This window comes from Balearica regulorum, chromosome 2 (assembly GCF_011004875.1).
Source record: "Balearica regulorum gibbericeps isolate bBalReg1 chromosome 2, bBalReg1.pri, whole genome shotgun sequence".
NCBI lineage: Eukaryota > Metazoa > Chordata > Aves > Gruiformes > Gruidae > Balearica > Balearica regulorum.
In genome coordinates, this window is record NC_046185.1 from 80,034,353 (window position 1) to 80,050,229 (window position 15,877).

Here is a 15,877-nt window from a genome sequence, read left to right on the forward strand (position 1 = left end):
GATAATGGCCTGCCTTCAGCTCATATTTACTGGTAAGCTATTGTGTAGCCCATACTGAAATATTGAGTAAGAACAAAATTTTAGGATTAATTCTAAATGCTGAGAAGATGGTACACATGTAATGTTTGTTAGGTAATTTAAGTGGCTGAATAGATACAGACAGGAATGAAATTATTCACTGGCAACATAACATATACCAACTCATTTCAAAAGCCTTCACCTAATTTAAAAAAGCCTACCATGAACAACCGAAATTGGGGAATTATGTACATTAATCCTGGCATGGCCTTTTGAATGTGAATGATAATTTAGAGACTTTTATATGACATTTAATTTATATTTATCACAGCAGAGTAATAACAATGGTTACATGTTTGGGAAATAAAGAGTGGGAATTATGAATGTACTCGGAAATTAAAGTGCCCCATTTCTTGTTTTTTTCTTCTGTTTTTTTCATCGATTTTTCCTTTTTCAGACAAATTGAATACACTGGCATTTGTCATATCCTCAGTACTACGCAGGCACTTTTTTAATATGTCAAGATAATTTGTCAAGATGAAAATGAGCTTACTTTTCAAATAAACTGTTGGGTGTTTTGTTAAGTTATGAGTGTGCGTTTTTTCACCTTTCCTTTCCAAGAGGGAAGACACAGAAGAGCTGAATATGATAGCATAGACCACGTGTTTTATAGCAGCACTTTACTGAAATTACAGAGTTACCAGAGAGCCACCCCAAGCCTTCACATTTTCCTAAATTTTTTTGCTTACACAGGCCGGTATCATATATCCCACCAGCAGCTCTGGTGCTTGAAGAAGGTAATCTTGAAGGTACTAACGTGGTTAAAGTTGAGGAAAAAGGGTTATAAAATTGTAATTTGGGCCTGTGCCACCTTTAAGTGCAGACTTGAACTACCATCCACTCTACTGCTGACCTGATGCCTGGAGGCTTAATGCAAAGGATTTAATGACTCCTTGGACACAAAGGGTCATATGGTAGAGAGCTGAAAGTTGCTACGACCCGTTCATCAACTGGAGGGGTTAAGGTAGATGCTACAATGGAAAATTAATATAATACACACATGCATTTCATCAATATAGGATTTCTGTTTACCCTTAATACATGAACTTCTGTTTTCTTCCTTAGTAATATTCTTGCTAACTCACCTGAGAACACCTGATAACTTTCTGTGCGCTCGGCAGAGTACAAAGTATTAATATACAGTCTCACCTACTTATGCCAGCAAGACCTGAACACATAAAGTATTAAGCAAAAAGAGATTTTAGCCTTTTGCTGGAGAGTTTATTAGCTCTGTTGGGAATTTCAGGCGCAGGAAGGAGAGCTGGGATTTGAAGAAGAGGACAGGTAACAACTTCCCCCCCGAGGAGGAGGGCAGCTGTTTCCAGCCCCGACGGAACCTCCGTGGCCTACGCATTCCTGATCCCTGAAACACCGACCCTCCCAAAGCCTGGCCGACTTCAAGTGCGAATGCGGCGTTTCTCGTTGGTTTGGGGTAGAATTTAGAACCGGTTTTAGCTGTATTTTGTCTGATTTCCCGGTACACCCGCTGCCCCGAGCACTGACGCGTCCCTCCGCCGCGGCCACCAACCGTCCCGCCCTGCTCGCCCTCTGCCGCCCGACCGCCCGCTCCTGCTCGCTGGGTCCAGGCGCTGCCGGAGGGGGCAGTCACGCAGCAGGCACCAGCGCTCCGCCAGCCTGAACGCCGGGTGGCGCGGCCCGTCCCGGCACGGTGTAACCCGGCCCGGCCCGTCCTTGCCCGCCGCTCCGCACGGCTCCCGGGCCTCCCGGCCCCATAGCCCCCGCCAGGCGGCGCCCGCGGGGAGAGCGGCGCTCTAGCCCTGCCGGCTCGGTGGTGCGGTCTCTACGGTGCCCGCACCGCTTACCCGTGCGGCCCCGCCCCCCGCGGTCACACCACTCGCTCGGCCGGCGCTGCGTCAGCCAGACAAGATGGAGACCGCTGAGGAAGGTACCGCGTTCGCTCTGCGGCCGCCACGAGCCCCCGCTCCCGCGGCCGAGCGGGGGTTCCGTCCGTGCTGCCTCACAGGGTGGAGAGGGCGTCACTGGGCCCGGCAGCTGGCGGAGCAGTGGCTGTTTACGCTCGGAGGGGCTTCGCGTACTGGGGTTGCAGGTGCCCGGGCCGCCCCCCCTGCGCTTCTCCTCTGCCGGGCCCGTCAGTCTTCCGTGGGGCGGGGGGGGGGGGGGGGACCGGGGCATGCGGCGGGCGCGCGGGCTGGTGCGCGCACGGGTGCCCCTTACATAACCGCGGCCGTTGGGAGCCGGGCGCTGCGTGGGGGGGTGGGGGAGGGGAGGGCGGTGCTGTGGGCCCGGCGTTCGCCGTTACCGCTGCTCACCCTGGCCGCCTCGGGCGGCGGGGGCCCGCCGGAGGCTTCCACCGGCTACGTTCTTGTCCGGCTGGGGCTTTGCTGAGGGGCTCGGGGGCGAGTGGGAGGCCTTGTGAAAGGAGTTCCCGGCGCGGAAGGCGAAATGCGGAGCGCCCGCGCTGGGGCGGCCTGAGGGGCCGTGAGGAAGGGGCTCCCCAGCGTCCCGCAAAATCCTCGCCCGGCCCAGTTCTCTCTTGGCAGGCAGGCGCTGTCATACCCGGTCCTGTAACTTGGCGAGTTTTTAAATTTCCGCTTTCAGATGAATAATAATAGCAGCTTTAACTGCTGCTTCTTTTGCGAGGTTAACTTTGTTATGTATGCTGGAAAATGTATTTGAAAAAGTTGAAATAGTAAAATGATGCAGGAGCTGACGTGTTTCTCAGTCTCTTCTGCAAGACACCAATGCATAGTAATCTATCTCATTTTACAGTAAGTTTTCAAAGAGATCATAGTCGGGTTTCTTTATGTGTAGTTTCTATTTTTAAGGGTATTGCTTTAGTTGAGATCAAATGTGGGTATGCTTTGTCAGCACTTTTGATCTGCTCAGATAATGTTGAGGAACTATGTAGTTCAAGCTGATAATGCAAAACTTTTAGAAACCAGGACTTCATATTGTAGCGTAAACCAAAACAAATAAAGGATGTGCCTTGTGCTATGTTTCTGGAAGTATTTGAGCTTTGTCTGTCATCTTAAGCAATAACTACAAATATATATTGCAGTGGCAAGACAGTTCCAAAGAAAGTGGTTTGTGTCTTGGCTTTTGTTACTTTGGCATCACTTTGAATGTAGCTTTTTATCTAGTGACACTTGATTTTCCAGCTTGAGAGGATTAAAAAGAAAAAAAAGCTGGAAAAACATGAAATGTTGGATGAATTAAGATGGCACCTTTGTACAAATGTCCCTTGAGTTGTGCTGTAGACATCTTTAGTACTTGTGAAAACAGATGGTTTATCAAAATATTAGTGTTTTTAAAATCTAAGGACTTTTAAAACTATTTGCTGCAACTCAGTCATGCCTCTCTCTAGACCAACAGTTACTTATACTGATGAAATTAACAACTGAAACTGATTGCTTGGCCTCTGGTTACCCAGAAAACCTGGGTTATTGCAAACTGTGAAGTGGATACTCAGAAATGACCAGCTGAGTCCCCATCACTCTGGTAGCTGCTGAATCCATCTCAGTGGATTTAATTCAAACAGCATAGCCGATAATTTGTTACAGGCTGTTAGCAGTGGTAGTCTTTGATCATACCTGCTTTTACAGAGTTTAATTAGGTGAACAGAGAGACCTGGAAGAGAAAGAAGAGGGGGCTGTTAGTTATATCTTAAGGCATTGTCTCCCTTAACTAAACCTTCATCTTAAACTACACTTGGAATTTGGACTTTTCTGGGTTTCAAGATAATGTAGATATAAACACGCACATATACATGTAGCCTTAGATATTATATTGTAGTCTTATCAATGTTACCCTCAAAAGCTCTGAGTAGTAGGATGAAAGTAACCAGTCTATATACTCACTTTCCATAAATACCACTACAACTTCTTCTACAGTTTCAAGCTTCAATTCCCACTATTGGAATTTCATGACACTTGCCAGAACACAGAAGAGACTTCCCAAGGTTAGAAGGCTTTAAACACTAGCAGCAGCAAAGACTGTGTTACTGCCTTAAGGAGGAGGGAATGTGTGCTCTAATATTATTATGTGCCTGAACTTCTCCTACAAAGTGTCAAATGGGTTTTCCTAACTATTGGTAGCCCATTAGTGAGGTTATGGCCATTGTGTTTCTGATGGGTTTTGTGCTTGACTGAATTGTATTTTGAAGCCAGAAGGCTTAACTGGATGGGGAGAACTCAGATAAGAGAGGCAGTTGAGGGTAATAACGGTCAGACCGATGTGGCAGGTTCTTCGCCTCAGAATGAATGTGAGAGTTACTTCTCTGTAGCACCTGAAAGCACCAGATACCAGATTTTGCTGATGAGAGGTACTTCTGTTTCTTTCTAATTAAATCAGTTTGTTGCTAAATAACATGATCTTCAATTTTGGATATTACAATGATGAACACTCAGTTAGAGAGGTGATAGGCAGAGAATCAATCTCTGGGGGAACAAAAAAGAACTGTATTACCCAAGGTAATTCTTTCCAAAACACATGCATGAAGAACCAGATGCAAAGTGTGTGCGCAAGTAGAAAAATAGCATCTGTTACACGGTAGAATTCACTCTGAACATGACAGTAGGTCATAAGATGCATAGCTTTATATGCTGACCCTTATTGATTTGAAGCTATTGCCTGGTGAACAGTCCGGATTGTTGCACTCATAATGTTTGTTCAAATTTATGAAACAAGTGGGGATATCTAGAAATTCTCGTAGCCTTTGAAAAAGTAAAATTCAGGTTTAACTTATTTCCTCTGTTAGCTTATTAAAATCCTTTTCCAAATAAAGAATTAATTTGCTTTCAGAATAGCAAACTATGTTTTTTCCCAACAGGCTTGACAATAAGAGAACAGTATGCTGTGAAAGCCAATGGACCATTCATGAGTGGGTTCAGAGAGCTATGGGGGTCTTTCAGAGAACAGTGTGCTTTTAACTTGCTGCCTTTGGTGCCAGAAAGTATTCTTAATGCAGCAGTTTCACATCCTGTCTCTTGTGCTGGCTCTGGCACTTGTCTGACCCTTTATGAGGCTGATCCAGTGTGCAAAGTTGTCAGCTTACAGAGAAACCAGAGGCTCTTGATGTTTGCAGCAATATGTCGTTGGTCAATATGGCTTGTGACAGAAATACTCTTTATGTCTCTTTGTAGCATCATTGATGTGGTATTGAATACATGTTTCTGTTAATTCTAGGTTGTCGGCCTGCATGAATGAATTCAAATCTTTTATAGATAGAAAATTATTTTCTCTTTGGAATCACTGGAATTCTTATGCTTTATGTGTAGAAACTGTTCTGGTACTGTGCGAACTATGGATATGATCGTATTGTGACTTCTTTATAGAAGAACATTAGTATTTTAATGTTTGGTACATCTTGGAACTTTTTGTAGAAAAATGTTAACTTGGAGATTTGAACCAAGAACAAAGATATGTGATTCAGACTTGACATTGCATATTTTCGGTATTCTTGCATCAGTACTTTATGTTGGTATTTGTCTAACACAGATCTCTGATGTGTATCTGGTATACTCTTGCAGGTTTGCCGAATGGTTGTTGATAGAGAAATAATTAACAAAAAAGAAAATCCAAAACTTAAATCTTAAAATCCATCTTAAATGGACATTTTATGTTCTTTTCCTTAACAAAAGTAAGAGCAGTAAAGGGAAGATACCATACATCTGTCAATAAGCAAATAAGATACTTTAGTTGTGTGTTTAAATGCTCTGGATATCTGAATGGTATTGAAATAGACATCTGTTCTTTAGGGGGAGAGGTTTACACTCACTTCTTTGTCCACAAAACATTTTGCAATCTTTAATTGTAAGAAAATGTAAAAAATAAGGTGCAGGACCTATTGAAATATTATTGAAATTATGAAATAAGAAATAGAAAATATCTTTCCTCTTGTGACTGAACTGTAGACTGCTAAATGGATGGCCTTCGATTTGGGTAGCAAACTCACAAATTTTCTACTTTCATTTCTTATGGTGGGTTTTTTTCCCTTTCATCAAGAGCGCCAAGGAACATATGTGTTTAGGTTCAAGAGTAGCAAGTGGTGTGTTTGAGTCATTATTAGACATCAGTAAATCTTTTCTGCTCAGCCTCTGTTTAACTTGATCAAAACTCAGATGGAATTTTCCATTTTCAAGTCTCACTTTCAGGAAGATTATCCTTAACAATCTATCTATTGTTTTAGTGATAACATTTTTAGGCAAAGAGCACCTCTGCTTATATTTTTACTGTGTCTATCTCCTAGAAATCTTAAAAATATAATAAGACATGTTTTGGATTTTTTTTTAAACATGATCAGGCAGATAATATTCTTGTTGCTTTTTCTGGTGATCTCTCAGTCTTCATGTCTTGCATCAGATGAAATCTGTCTTTCATCTTCTTTCAATTTAGTCTGGCTTAATTTTGCTACACGGCAAACTTTCTAGAATTTAGTTGTATACTTTGTCTTGTAAATTTGAGTTTTTTAAGCAGTAGTGTAATAAGCTTTATGTCCTTGTCAGCAGATATATGCAGAGTCTGTCGGTCTGAAGGAACTCCTGAGAAACCCCTGTATCATCCATGTGTGTGTACTGGCAGTATTAAATTTATTCATCAGGAATGGTGAGTTCTGTGTTTGTGGATTTTTTTAAATATTTTTTTCTTTTATTAAAAACACATTAACATGTTTCTAAAAACAATACTTCCTAAGACTTCAGGGTAACTAGTAAGGAAATGCAGTTTTCAGTGGAAATGTGTTAGGGGTTTTAATAGTTTTTTACATGATGGTTCATTACAGTTCACAGAGAATTTAGTAATTATACATGAAAAAATGTACTGATTGTTGTTTGTGTTTAGGACTACAGTTCTGCTCATATGTTAGCTTTATGAAAACTAACGAGAAAAATCAGTATGTTGGGGCTTTTCCTGCCCACTTATAGTTGTGAATAAAAAGAACATCTAATGTCATAGCAAGAAATAAAAATACCCTAGTACTTTTTTGGTCACTTTGAGGTGTATTTTTGTTCAGGGAAATGTTAAAGTGAAAACTGTAATTCTGGTCTATAGCACTCATTTCTTTTGATGGTATTTTAATAGCTATTCTTTCACAGATACAGCAGTTCCAAATCTTAGCTGTGTGCCTATATGTGTCATATGTTGAAATATTTGTAAGGATTGATGTCACTAGTGGGTGTCCACGTCAGGATATATGCCTTGAGTTATTAGCCTTCTCAATAACATGCTCAAAGAATGTACTTTATCAGTAATGTAAGTGATGTAATTGAAGAGTGGCTATTACTCACAGTCGGCTTACCTTTCTACTTTTTGAAACTTACTTGATGGCCTAAATGAACTTGATAGACACACTAATTTAAGTCCTGCTTGATAGTACCGATATCCTGATTTATGTTTGAAAACAGAGAATTGCTGTGTTTTCTTAATGGAGGGATAAGGTGGAGAGATGTAGTAGCGTGTATTAATATGTTTTTTTATTGCAGCTTAGTTCAGTGGCTTAAACACAGCAGAAAAGAATACTGTGAATTATGTAAGCACAGATTTGCTTTCACACCAAGTAAGTATGTTTTACTGCTCTATTTTCAGAATTTCTTTTCTTGTTTTCTCTTAGCATGTATGAAGTGATCGTTTTTTCATTCAGCATGCTAGATCCAAACTTGTGTTTTAACTTCTATATTCTTGTTAGAATTGGGGATCTGTTCCTGCAAATTATTTGGATTAATTGAGCTCCTAAGCTTATCCTGTAGCACACTGAGATTCTTCATATTAAATACTTAAGGTTGGGGGGGGTTTTAATTAATCCGTAAGCCTTGATACTTTTTTGATCATCTTAAAACCTTCCAGATGTGACTAGCATATCTACCTTAATGTAAAAGAGTTCATAGTTCACAGATTTTAAGGCAAAGAAAAATGAGTATCACTCTGACATAATTGTAAAATATGAAGTTATATATTCATATTTTTAAGTAACTTGTGCAAAAACCAGCACTTAGTAATTGCATGTATGTAGTAACAATAAATTAAGTTCCAAACTTTTTGATGTTTAATTTTGTACAAAATGATCTGTAAGAAACTATGTAATTATATTGAGTGATCCATTTTCTTGGGCACATTATTCAAAGTAATTAAGATTTTATTTAAGAATATAATGGGCTAATTTTTTTACCTATTCATTTTAACAAACTTTAACACAGTAGTCCATAGATTCAGCACTTCTAGAATGTCCGGTTTGGAAAAACATAAACTTCTGAGACAAAATACTGCACAGAATTCAACGTGTCTGCGGCCAGGTTGAGTGCAGAGTATACATGCAGTTGAGATACATACTAGTGTCGTTTCATATGTTTTGTTAGACCTCTGGCTTGCATGAGAAGAGGTGGCATTTTTCTCATTTTTTTAGCAGTCTGGAGCATAATCTGTTTATGTCTCAAGAGTGTAAAACATAAAAACATAGAAAGGTTTGGGTTGGAAGGGTTTTTTGAAGATCATCTAGTCCAACCTAAAGAATAACTTACAACCCCTCTTTCATGAAACCAGTGCTTAAACCCTTGAGCTATAAACGACGTGGTTTTTACTTACAAATTATACGAACTATTTAATGGTCAGTGCACAAGTATGACTGAGGTGACATATAAGTGGCTTGCAAGTGTAGTAGTAAATAGAAAATCTATGGGTAAGAGAACTGTAAGTTTGGAGATTCTCTGAAGTAGGCTAAATGACAGTTTTGCCTCATCAAAGATGTTTTGCTTTCTTCCACACTAGGTGTGTAGCTGTTTAGGTTATGGGCAGATAAATAGACTGACTTGGATGGGGAAAGAGGGAGAAATTAAATAGGATTCAGTTGCATTTTAACAGCTGCGGAGAAAAATAAGACTATTAAAAAAACTGAGTCTTCATAATAAATAGTGGTAGAGTTTCTTTGATACAGCATATGTCAGAAGGGTGTTGCTTTTTTAGTGTCTTTCTATTTCCCTCAGCAGATGCACTTGCACTATAGGAAGGGACTCGTGGGAGGCATGAAGTCTGTAGGTTTCATACATAACTGGGAAAATACATTTAGGATCTTTATTTCCTTCTAGGGGAAAGATTTGCATTTTCAAAATGCTGCTGGGCAGTAGCATGAAAACAATGGATAGCTTTCTGTTGTATTTTATGATAATATTATAGTTTATATTAGATATATGATAATTATGGAATTATAATATGACTTCTCTGCAGATGTTTGCATGCTTCAGAAAGCATCCAGGTTTTGCCGTCTGGCAGAACTAGCCTTAACTGGGGAGATAAATAGACTTAAACCTGCATGGCCTGTTCACATTCATTGGGGTTAAGGCCTTACGAGACAGGGAGAGTCTTGGACCATTGCTTTGGGACGAGTTACACGTTGCTGATGGTTTGTGGAGGTGGGTTTGTACAGGGATTCTACAGCCAGTGTGGAACAGGAAGGAGGAGCAATAGAATTTCGGGATCAGGAAGAGCCTGCTGTTCTCTTTATTGGTCATTTTTTTCTGTTGTGCAGCTAGTATTTGTATAGAGAGAGCGTGCTTTTTTAATACAAGCAACAAAAGTGTAGTCTGGAACTATCCAGGTTTGCTAATGTTTATAATTATCATAACAGAACATACAGGTATTCAAAAAGCCCCTGTTATTGCTTAGATACTGCTCTGGTGAGAGCTCCTTTCTGTACTTCCCATGTCATGACTGAGTGTCTCATATCTCCTTGCAAGGGAAATCGTGTGGACAGAGTAGTTTTCATTTGGATTAAGTTTTGGTCCTTTGAAAAGATTGGGAGGGGTTAAATTGAAAGTGTTAGTTTGTTTTATTTCTTCATAAATTTGGTGGAAATTAGAGCATTTGGGTGCAGCAGATTGTCCCTATTGTGTTTATCAAAGTACAGTTGTGTGATACTTGTACTAAATCACCGCTGAGGAAATAGGAATGATGAGAGAGCTTCCTGTAATCTCAAAGGTGTCACTTGGTTAAGCTATAGCATTGGGAACTTTTTTCCCCACTTTCCTGTTCTGGCTGTTTTTGTGAGCTGAAATCTATTGACAAACTGTTTCCCTGAAAGCTACTGATCATTATTGTCTTCTTCCTTATTTTTTTCTAGGAGAATGAAAATTATTAAAGACAGCTTTGTGGTTTTCCTCCCTTATTTGTGTCAGTATAATAGCAGATTTTGTCCTGAGCTGTCTGCTTTGGAGAAGCAAAATTAATTTTTGTGTTCCTGAAAAAGTTAGGCTTACCTGGGGTGAGGGGAATGGTGTGTGTGTGGGGAAAAAACCCACCTCTGGAAAACAACCAGACTAACAGAACAAACAAACAAAAAACCTAAATCTAGTATTCACAAGTAAAAGAGCAGTTACACTGCACAGAGGTGTGATCTGAGTATCCAAAAAGCTTTCTAGTTTTTGCATGGCCTGGACGGCTCAAAGAAGTTGAACTAAAACTATGAAAGCTCACTTATGCTCAGCCAAAGTTGGTTTGAATTTCACGCTGTAATAGAAAAAAAAAAAAATTACTTTAATTGGCCTCCAGTAGAGTGATTTATTTTTATTTGGAGGGACTGTGGTGAGTAATGTAGGAAATTGGTTCCCCAAACTGATTTAGGAAATATTACTGGGATCACAAGTAAGGGATGGAGGAAGGATGAGGATGACAAGTGTGCAAAAGGGAATGAAGAGGATGTATACTGCAATGGCAGGGGTCAAAGTGTCAGGCCTCACGGTGGTGGTGGGGAGTGGGTAAAAGGGGTGGAATCTGGAGAGAAAATGGTGGTAGATGACAGAGACAAGTGCAGGGATTAGCTATGAAAATCACTGGCAGTAAGTTTCAGTGCTGCAGTGTGCTTGCACACCAGGGGTTCCTGTCGTGCTAGGAATTTTTGCATTTCACCCACCGGAATGTTGTAGGACATAGAAGGGCTTTATCTTACCATCGCAGTATAAAGCTTCTAGTGGTAGAAACTTTATATATTTTGCAGTGTGGCAAAGCAGAGGAAAACCAGCAGTCTTCCTGCCCTTCCTCTCGACCTCCCCAGCTCCTGAATCATCAAAAATCACCAAATTGTTAAAATTTGGGTGATGTTTTTATTTGAATGCTCAGTTGTAATCCTAAAGACTTTAGAAAAATGAGTACGTAGAAGTGCTAACCACTTCAGCTTTACTGAGTTAGGATGGGCATCCTTTTTTACAGTCCCCTGTGTGTGAGTGTTCAGCAATTCCCGAAAGATGCTTTTTTTAAAAAAACAAAACAAAACTTTAAACCCTCCCAACTTCCCCCAACAAATAAATCATTAATGCATAGTTAATATTTTCCTTGTAGCCACTTTGGCAGTTCCAAAGTTTTGATCAAAATATATTTTTTGAAAATGAAAAAAAAATAACCCTCAATGTTGTCCAAGTGGTACCATAAATGTGTAACAAATATATTCTAGGTAGGTGTGCTTTTAAGAGCCCTTAACAAAGGTCTGTTTGTTTCCTCAGTTAATTTTTCAGAATGTTCATTCAGTGTGAGCTGAGAGATCATTAGTAAGTCTTCAATTGGCATTTTCTATGGTACTATCAAATTGTATACTAAATCTGTTTCTGTAATAAGAAAATTGTAAATTGGTAGAGTGTGTCAAAATATGTTTGTGCCCTACTTTCAATTTATTCTTCTATGTTCTCACAGCTACACATCCCTAGTGTTACATTTTTAGTCCTTTTTTTATGAATTCCAGTTTCTTGCCATATACCTAAGAACCTTTCACATTTAAAACCAGTTACTATTTGTCTTATGGCTAGGGTTTATTTGTTACTTTGAGTCAAATATAATCCACGTGTTGTTGAACTGCACCAAACCCTCCATATTCTTTGGCTACTTCTGCATGTTTGATACTGCTTTTCTATGTTCTTGAGTTCTCTTTACAATATAGAAACCTAGGGAAATATCCCTGGAGAGAAAAGAGGTTTTTCTTCATGTAGAGGTTTCCTCTCTGAGATTAATAAAAGGATGATTAGGAATGTGGGTAAAGATAGCAGGGATATTCATTAGAGAAAAGGGGAGATAGAGGTCAATTGCACGAAGCTGTGGTTCTCAGACTTTTAAGTTGAAAGATTATTCATGAGTGGAAAGGAAAACTTTTCTGTAGTAGTTTTTATAAAGATTGAGTTTCCTTATGTAGTTAAATGTATGTGATGTTTTAAAAAACAGTGTATTTATTAAATGTGTTAGTCTTCAACCTCAACTGTTTCCAACGTAACTGTTAAACATCCAGGCAGCAATGTCTTTGTGCAACTCCTAACTGTAGTTTATCTTCTTTATTTAAATCTGTTATTGATACTGTGCATTACTACCTCTTGGCATCCGTGTGAGTGCAGAAGCTGACTAAATGTAATTTAAGATAGATGTTCTCTAATTGTTTGCAAAAGAAGCAGCCCTGTCACTGCTTTTCTTGACTTCTGAGTAGGGACGGGTTTATATGATATATAGGTGTTGAGTTTAAAAAGTCAAGAAAATTTACTGTTATGAAAATGTCTATACAGGCTGAGAGATTTGCGTTATGTTCTGTAATAGGAGTGACCTTAGAAGAAATCTTGCATGGTATGAAATAGGTATCTCTTGAAAGTAAAAGTTATTCTGTATAAATTTCAATGTTTTGTAGATACTTAATCAGTTCCCTTCAGTTTTCTTGTCTGTGTGGTACTTTCATTTTGCTGATTTTTTTTTTTGTGCATGTGTGCTGTTGGATAGCAAGAGGAATCTAAATTATCTAGCACAAACAAATCAACAGTATGCAAAATTGCTAATTGCTTATGTTCCTTGTACTCTTTCCTTGAACTAGGTTTATAAGTAACAGACAGGGCTATCTTTGAGGTAGTGCTGTGTGGAAGGGCTACTGAATTTAGAATCTGCTTTTCCTTGCAGGCTTGAGCTTATTTTGAGATAATCAGAGTTTACAGTTAATAAATAAAGCTATTAAGAAAATTTAAGTCAAAAACTAGCTTGGAGTTTATTAATTTTCCCATTTCACTCAGTACACAATGTAACAAATATGTGATGTGACAGGATTTTTTTTGTTATTTGTTTGGGGTCATCTCTTGGGAATCTATAAAATATGCTTACTCTTCTAATAACCTCTTGCCAAAAACAAATACTTTGTAGTTGGCAGGACTTTTACATAAATGCTTCTTTAAAGGAAGAACTGTTTCATAAGTGCCTTTTCTACACAGTTTATTCTCCAGATATGCCTTCACGGCTTCCAATCCAAGACATCTTTGCTGGACTGGTTACGAGTATTGGCACAGCAATACGATACTGGTTTCATTATACACTTGTGGCCTTTGCATGGTTGGGAGTAGTACCTCTTACTGCATGTAAGTATTAATTTTTTGTACTGTAATACTCTTATAGGCAGGAAAATATGCCGCTTTCTGCAACAAAGTTTTGTGAGACCATTGTTGGTTTATTTAAATAAAATAAATCATGAATTCAAAGACATTATTTCCCTTATTTTCACTCAGAAGTTCGAGCTATTTGACTCTTAAGCCAGTAATGCAATGCAAGAAGGTGTTAAGAGATAGGAGAAAATGCGTAAAAGGGCTTTTAAACTTCTGAATTCAAATGAGGCATTTTATTGGAATATCATTTTTAAAATCTAAACAGAAGTTTTTTATTTGATGCCATATATTAACATTAGATTAGAAGAATTGTCCTGGTTTTTCTAACCATCTATAAATGAAAGTGCGTTTCTTTGTTTGAAAAGTGAAATTCCTTTATAGTCATATATAAATTGATTAGTAAAACTAGTAGTAAACAAATTTAAGAGAAAGCACACATGTAAAATACTGTGGTATCTGGTTTGAAATTCACTTTTGAAATACAAATGGGAAGAGAATTATTGATGTTTCAACAAGCTGAAAATATAGAGAAGATTAAAAAAGGCAAAGGGGATATAGTGTTCAGTCAAGGAAATGATGGGAAGCACATCTTTACAAACAGTAATATAACCCTGGAACAAAAGAGCAGGAAGCCAGTAAATGCATCTCCCTAGACAATTTCTCAATATGTTTTGTGCTTTTATTTGTAGCTGGCACTGACTTAGTTTGAGAATAGCATAATACTGGCATCAGCAATAAAAGAGTGATCCTCTTTCTGCAGCCTGTCCTTCCTGTGCAAGAAAAAGAGGTTTTTTGGGCTTAGAGTAAACAAGATTTACAAACTGCTCTGCATTGAAACTAAAAAATATTTCATATTTCTTCTTTGGGTTTTTAGGCAAACATTGGTTTTCTACTATTGTCTTTCAAAATGCAAATGTTTTAAGCTTTTCTTACTAGAACTACTAAAGGACAACAAAGTCATATTCAGTAGATTAATTAAGGCAGTTATGTTTCATAACTGTCTGAAAAACTGATGCTGGCTCTTCAGTAATACTGACATGTTACCAGAAGTCACCACCTACAACTTAGTAAATGTGTATTAAAAACCAAAAATTACATTTGTGTTAAAAAAAAAAAAAAAATCCTTTAAGAATTAATGTACTGTGAAGGGTACCATATTTGCCCAGGAAGATGTCCAACATGGTAGAGCCATTCAATCTAACAAACCTTGAAAAATACATATACGTTTGAAATTTGTCAGAATCTGTCTCATGGATGTGATTTTTGTATAGGTCTTGTCTTCTTACATTAAATGCTTTTAATGTAATCTTTAATTTTTTCTGAAATATTTAAAGACTTTTTAATACTATCTTTTTGCCTTCCCTGTTTCTGTTATATGACTCACATAATAATGTGTGGCTGGCTTCACAAGGAAGTATTCTTCTCTTTATTTCATATCTGGAAGAAAAAGGTGCAGCATAAACACTTGTCAAACATAGCAAAGGAAATGTATAGTTGAACAAATCTGTCTTCCAGATTAGTGTGCTAGTCATGCAGTTATCCCATTGTGGGAGAAATTCTACTTTGTTTTGGTAATTTTACTTTTTTTATTGCATACCCATCGTACATGGCTGAGTAAAAGGAATTTATCTCTCTGCATACCCTCAGCCTAATCCCAGCAGGCTCTGATATGCTGTTGTTATTCTGTTAGCACAAAGCGTATTTACATTAGTGAACAAAAAAAGCCAGTTATGTAATTTGCCATGATCTGTTCAGAGAAGTAGGATTAATTGGGCCAGTGTAATCCAAAATGGTTTTGTTCTCTGTGATTTGTCTATGTGGTTCCTGGAATGAAATACCCAAGGTAGCTATACAGTACGCACGGTAAGACAGAGATGTACACACTGAGTAAAGTGAATGTGTACACTAAGGCAGCAGGAAATGCTAGAGTGGGAGTTGGGTTGTCTGAAGTACTTCCTTTATCTCAGATTTTAGAAATCACTGTCCACATGCCAATATAGCACATGAATGTATTTTTCTGGAGTGGTTCAGTTGTCATTTAAAAAACCCCAGACAATATAGCTGAAGAGAGTGGTTGTATACATGTTTCATGTAATTGTGTAGTGGTTAAAATTGTTGCGATGTGTAGTAGAACTGCTGAGAATAGTAAAGTATGAATGGAATTGTGTATGTAAGAACTAGCTTAAGAAGGGATAAAAGGAGTATTTGCTGCTTGTTAGAGAGCTGTATATGTCATTCAAATCAAGAGGGAAAAGAAACACACGAAAGATAAGGTGTTAAGATGATGAACAACAGGACTGGACTTGTAAGACAGACAGATAAGGAAAACAGAACTGCGAATTTTGCCTCAGACTCAAGAGGAATGAAACAAAACAATGAGGCAAAGATCTCAAACGGCATCCACTCATGAAGACTATGAAAGGTCTGTCTAAAATCAGTTC

The 15,877-nt window shown here is 38.6% G+C and overlaps 1 protein-coding gene across 6 annotated transcripts in view; it reads left to right on the top strand.

The window, feature by feature from the left end:
* The first annotated feature begins 1,876 nt into the window (after positions 1 to 1,876).
* Positions 1,877 to 15,877, top strand: part of MARCHF6 (membrane associated ring-CH-type finger 6) — a 51,474-nt gene continuing 37,473 nt past the window's right edge. For 2 of the 6 annotated variants that reach the window (XM_075744808.1, XM_075744811.1), the window contains exons 1-4: positions 1,884 to 1,984; positions 6,567 to 6,663; positions 7,539 to 7,612; positions 13,269 to 13,412. In XM_075744808.1, the coding sequence (XP_075600923.1) occupies positions 1,966 to 1,984; positions 6,567 to 6,663; positions 7,539 to 7,612; positions 13,269 to 13,412 (334 nt within the window). In that variant the 5' untranslated portion in view covers positions 1,884 to 1,965. Of the gene's footprint in view, positions 1,985 to 5,313; positions 5,348 to 6,563; positions 6,664 to 7,538; positions 7,613 to 13,268; positions 13,413 to 15,877 lie in introns of those variants that run through there. The other 4 variants (XM_075744806.1, XM_075744810.1, XM_075744807.1 and 1 more) reach the window with 4 other exon arrangements.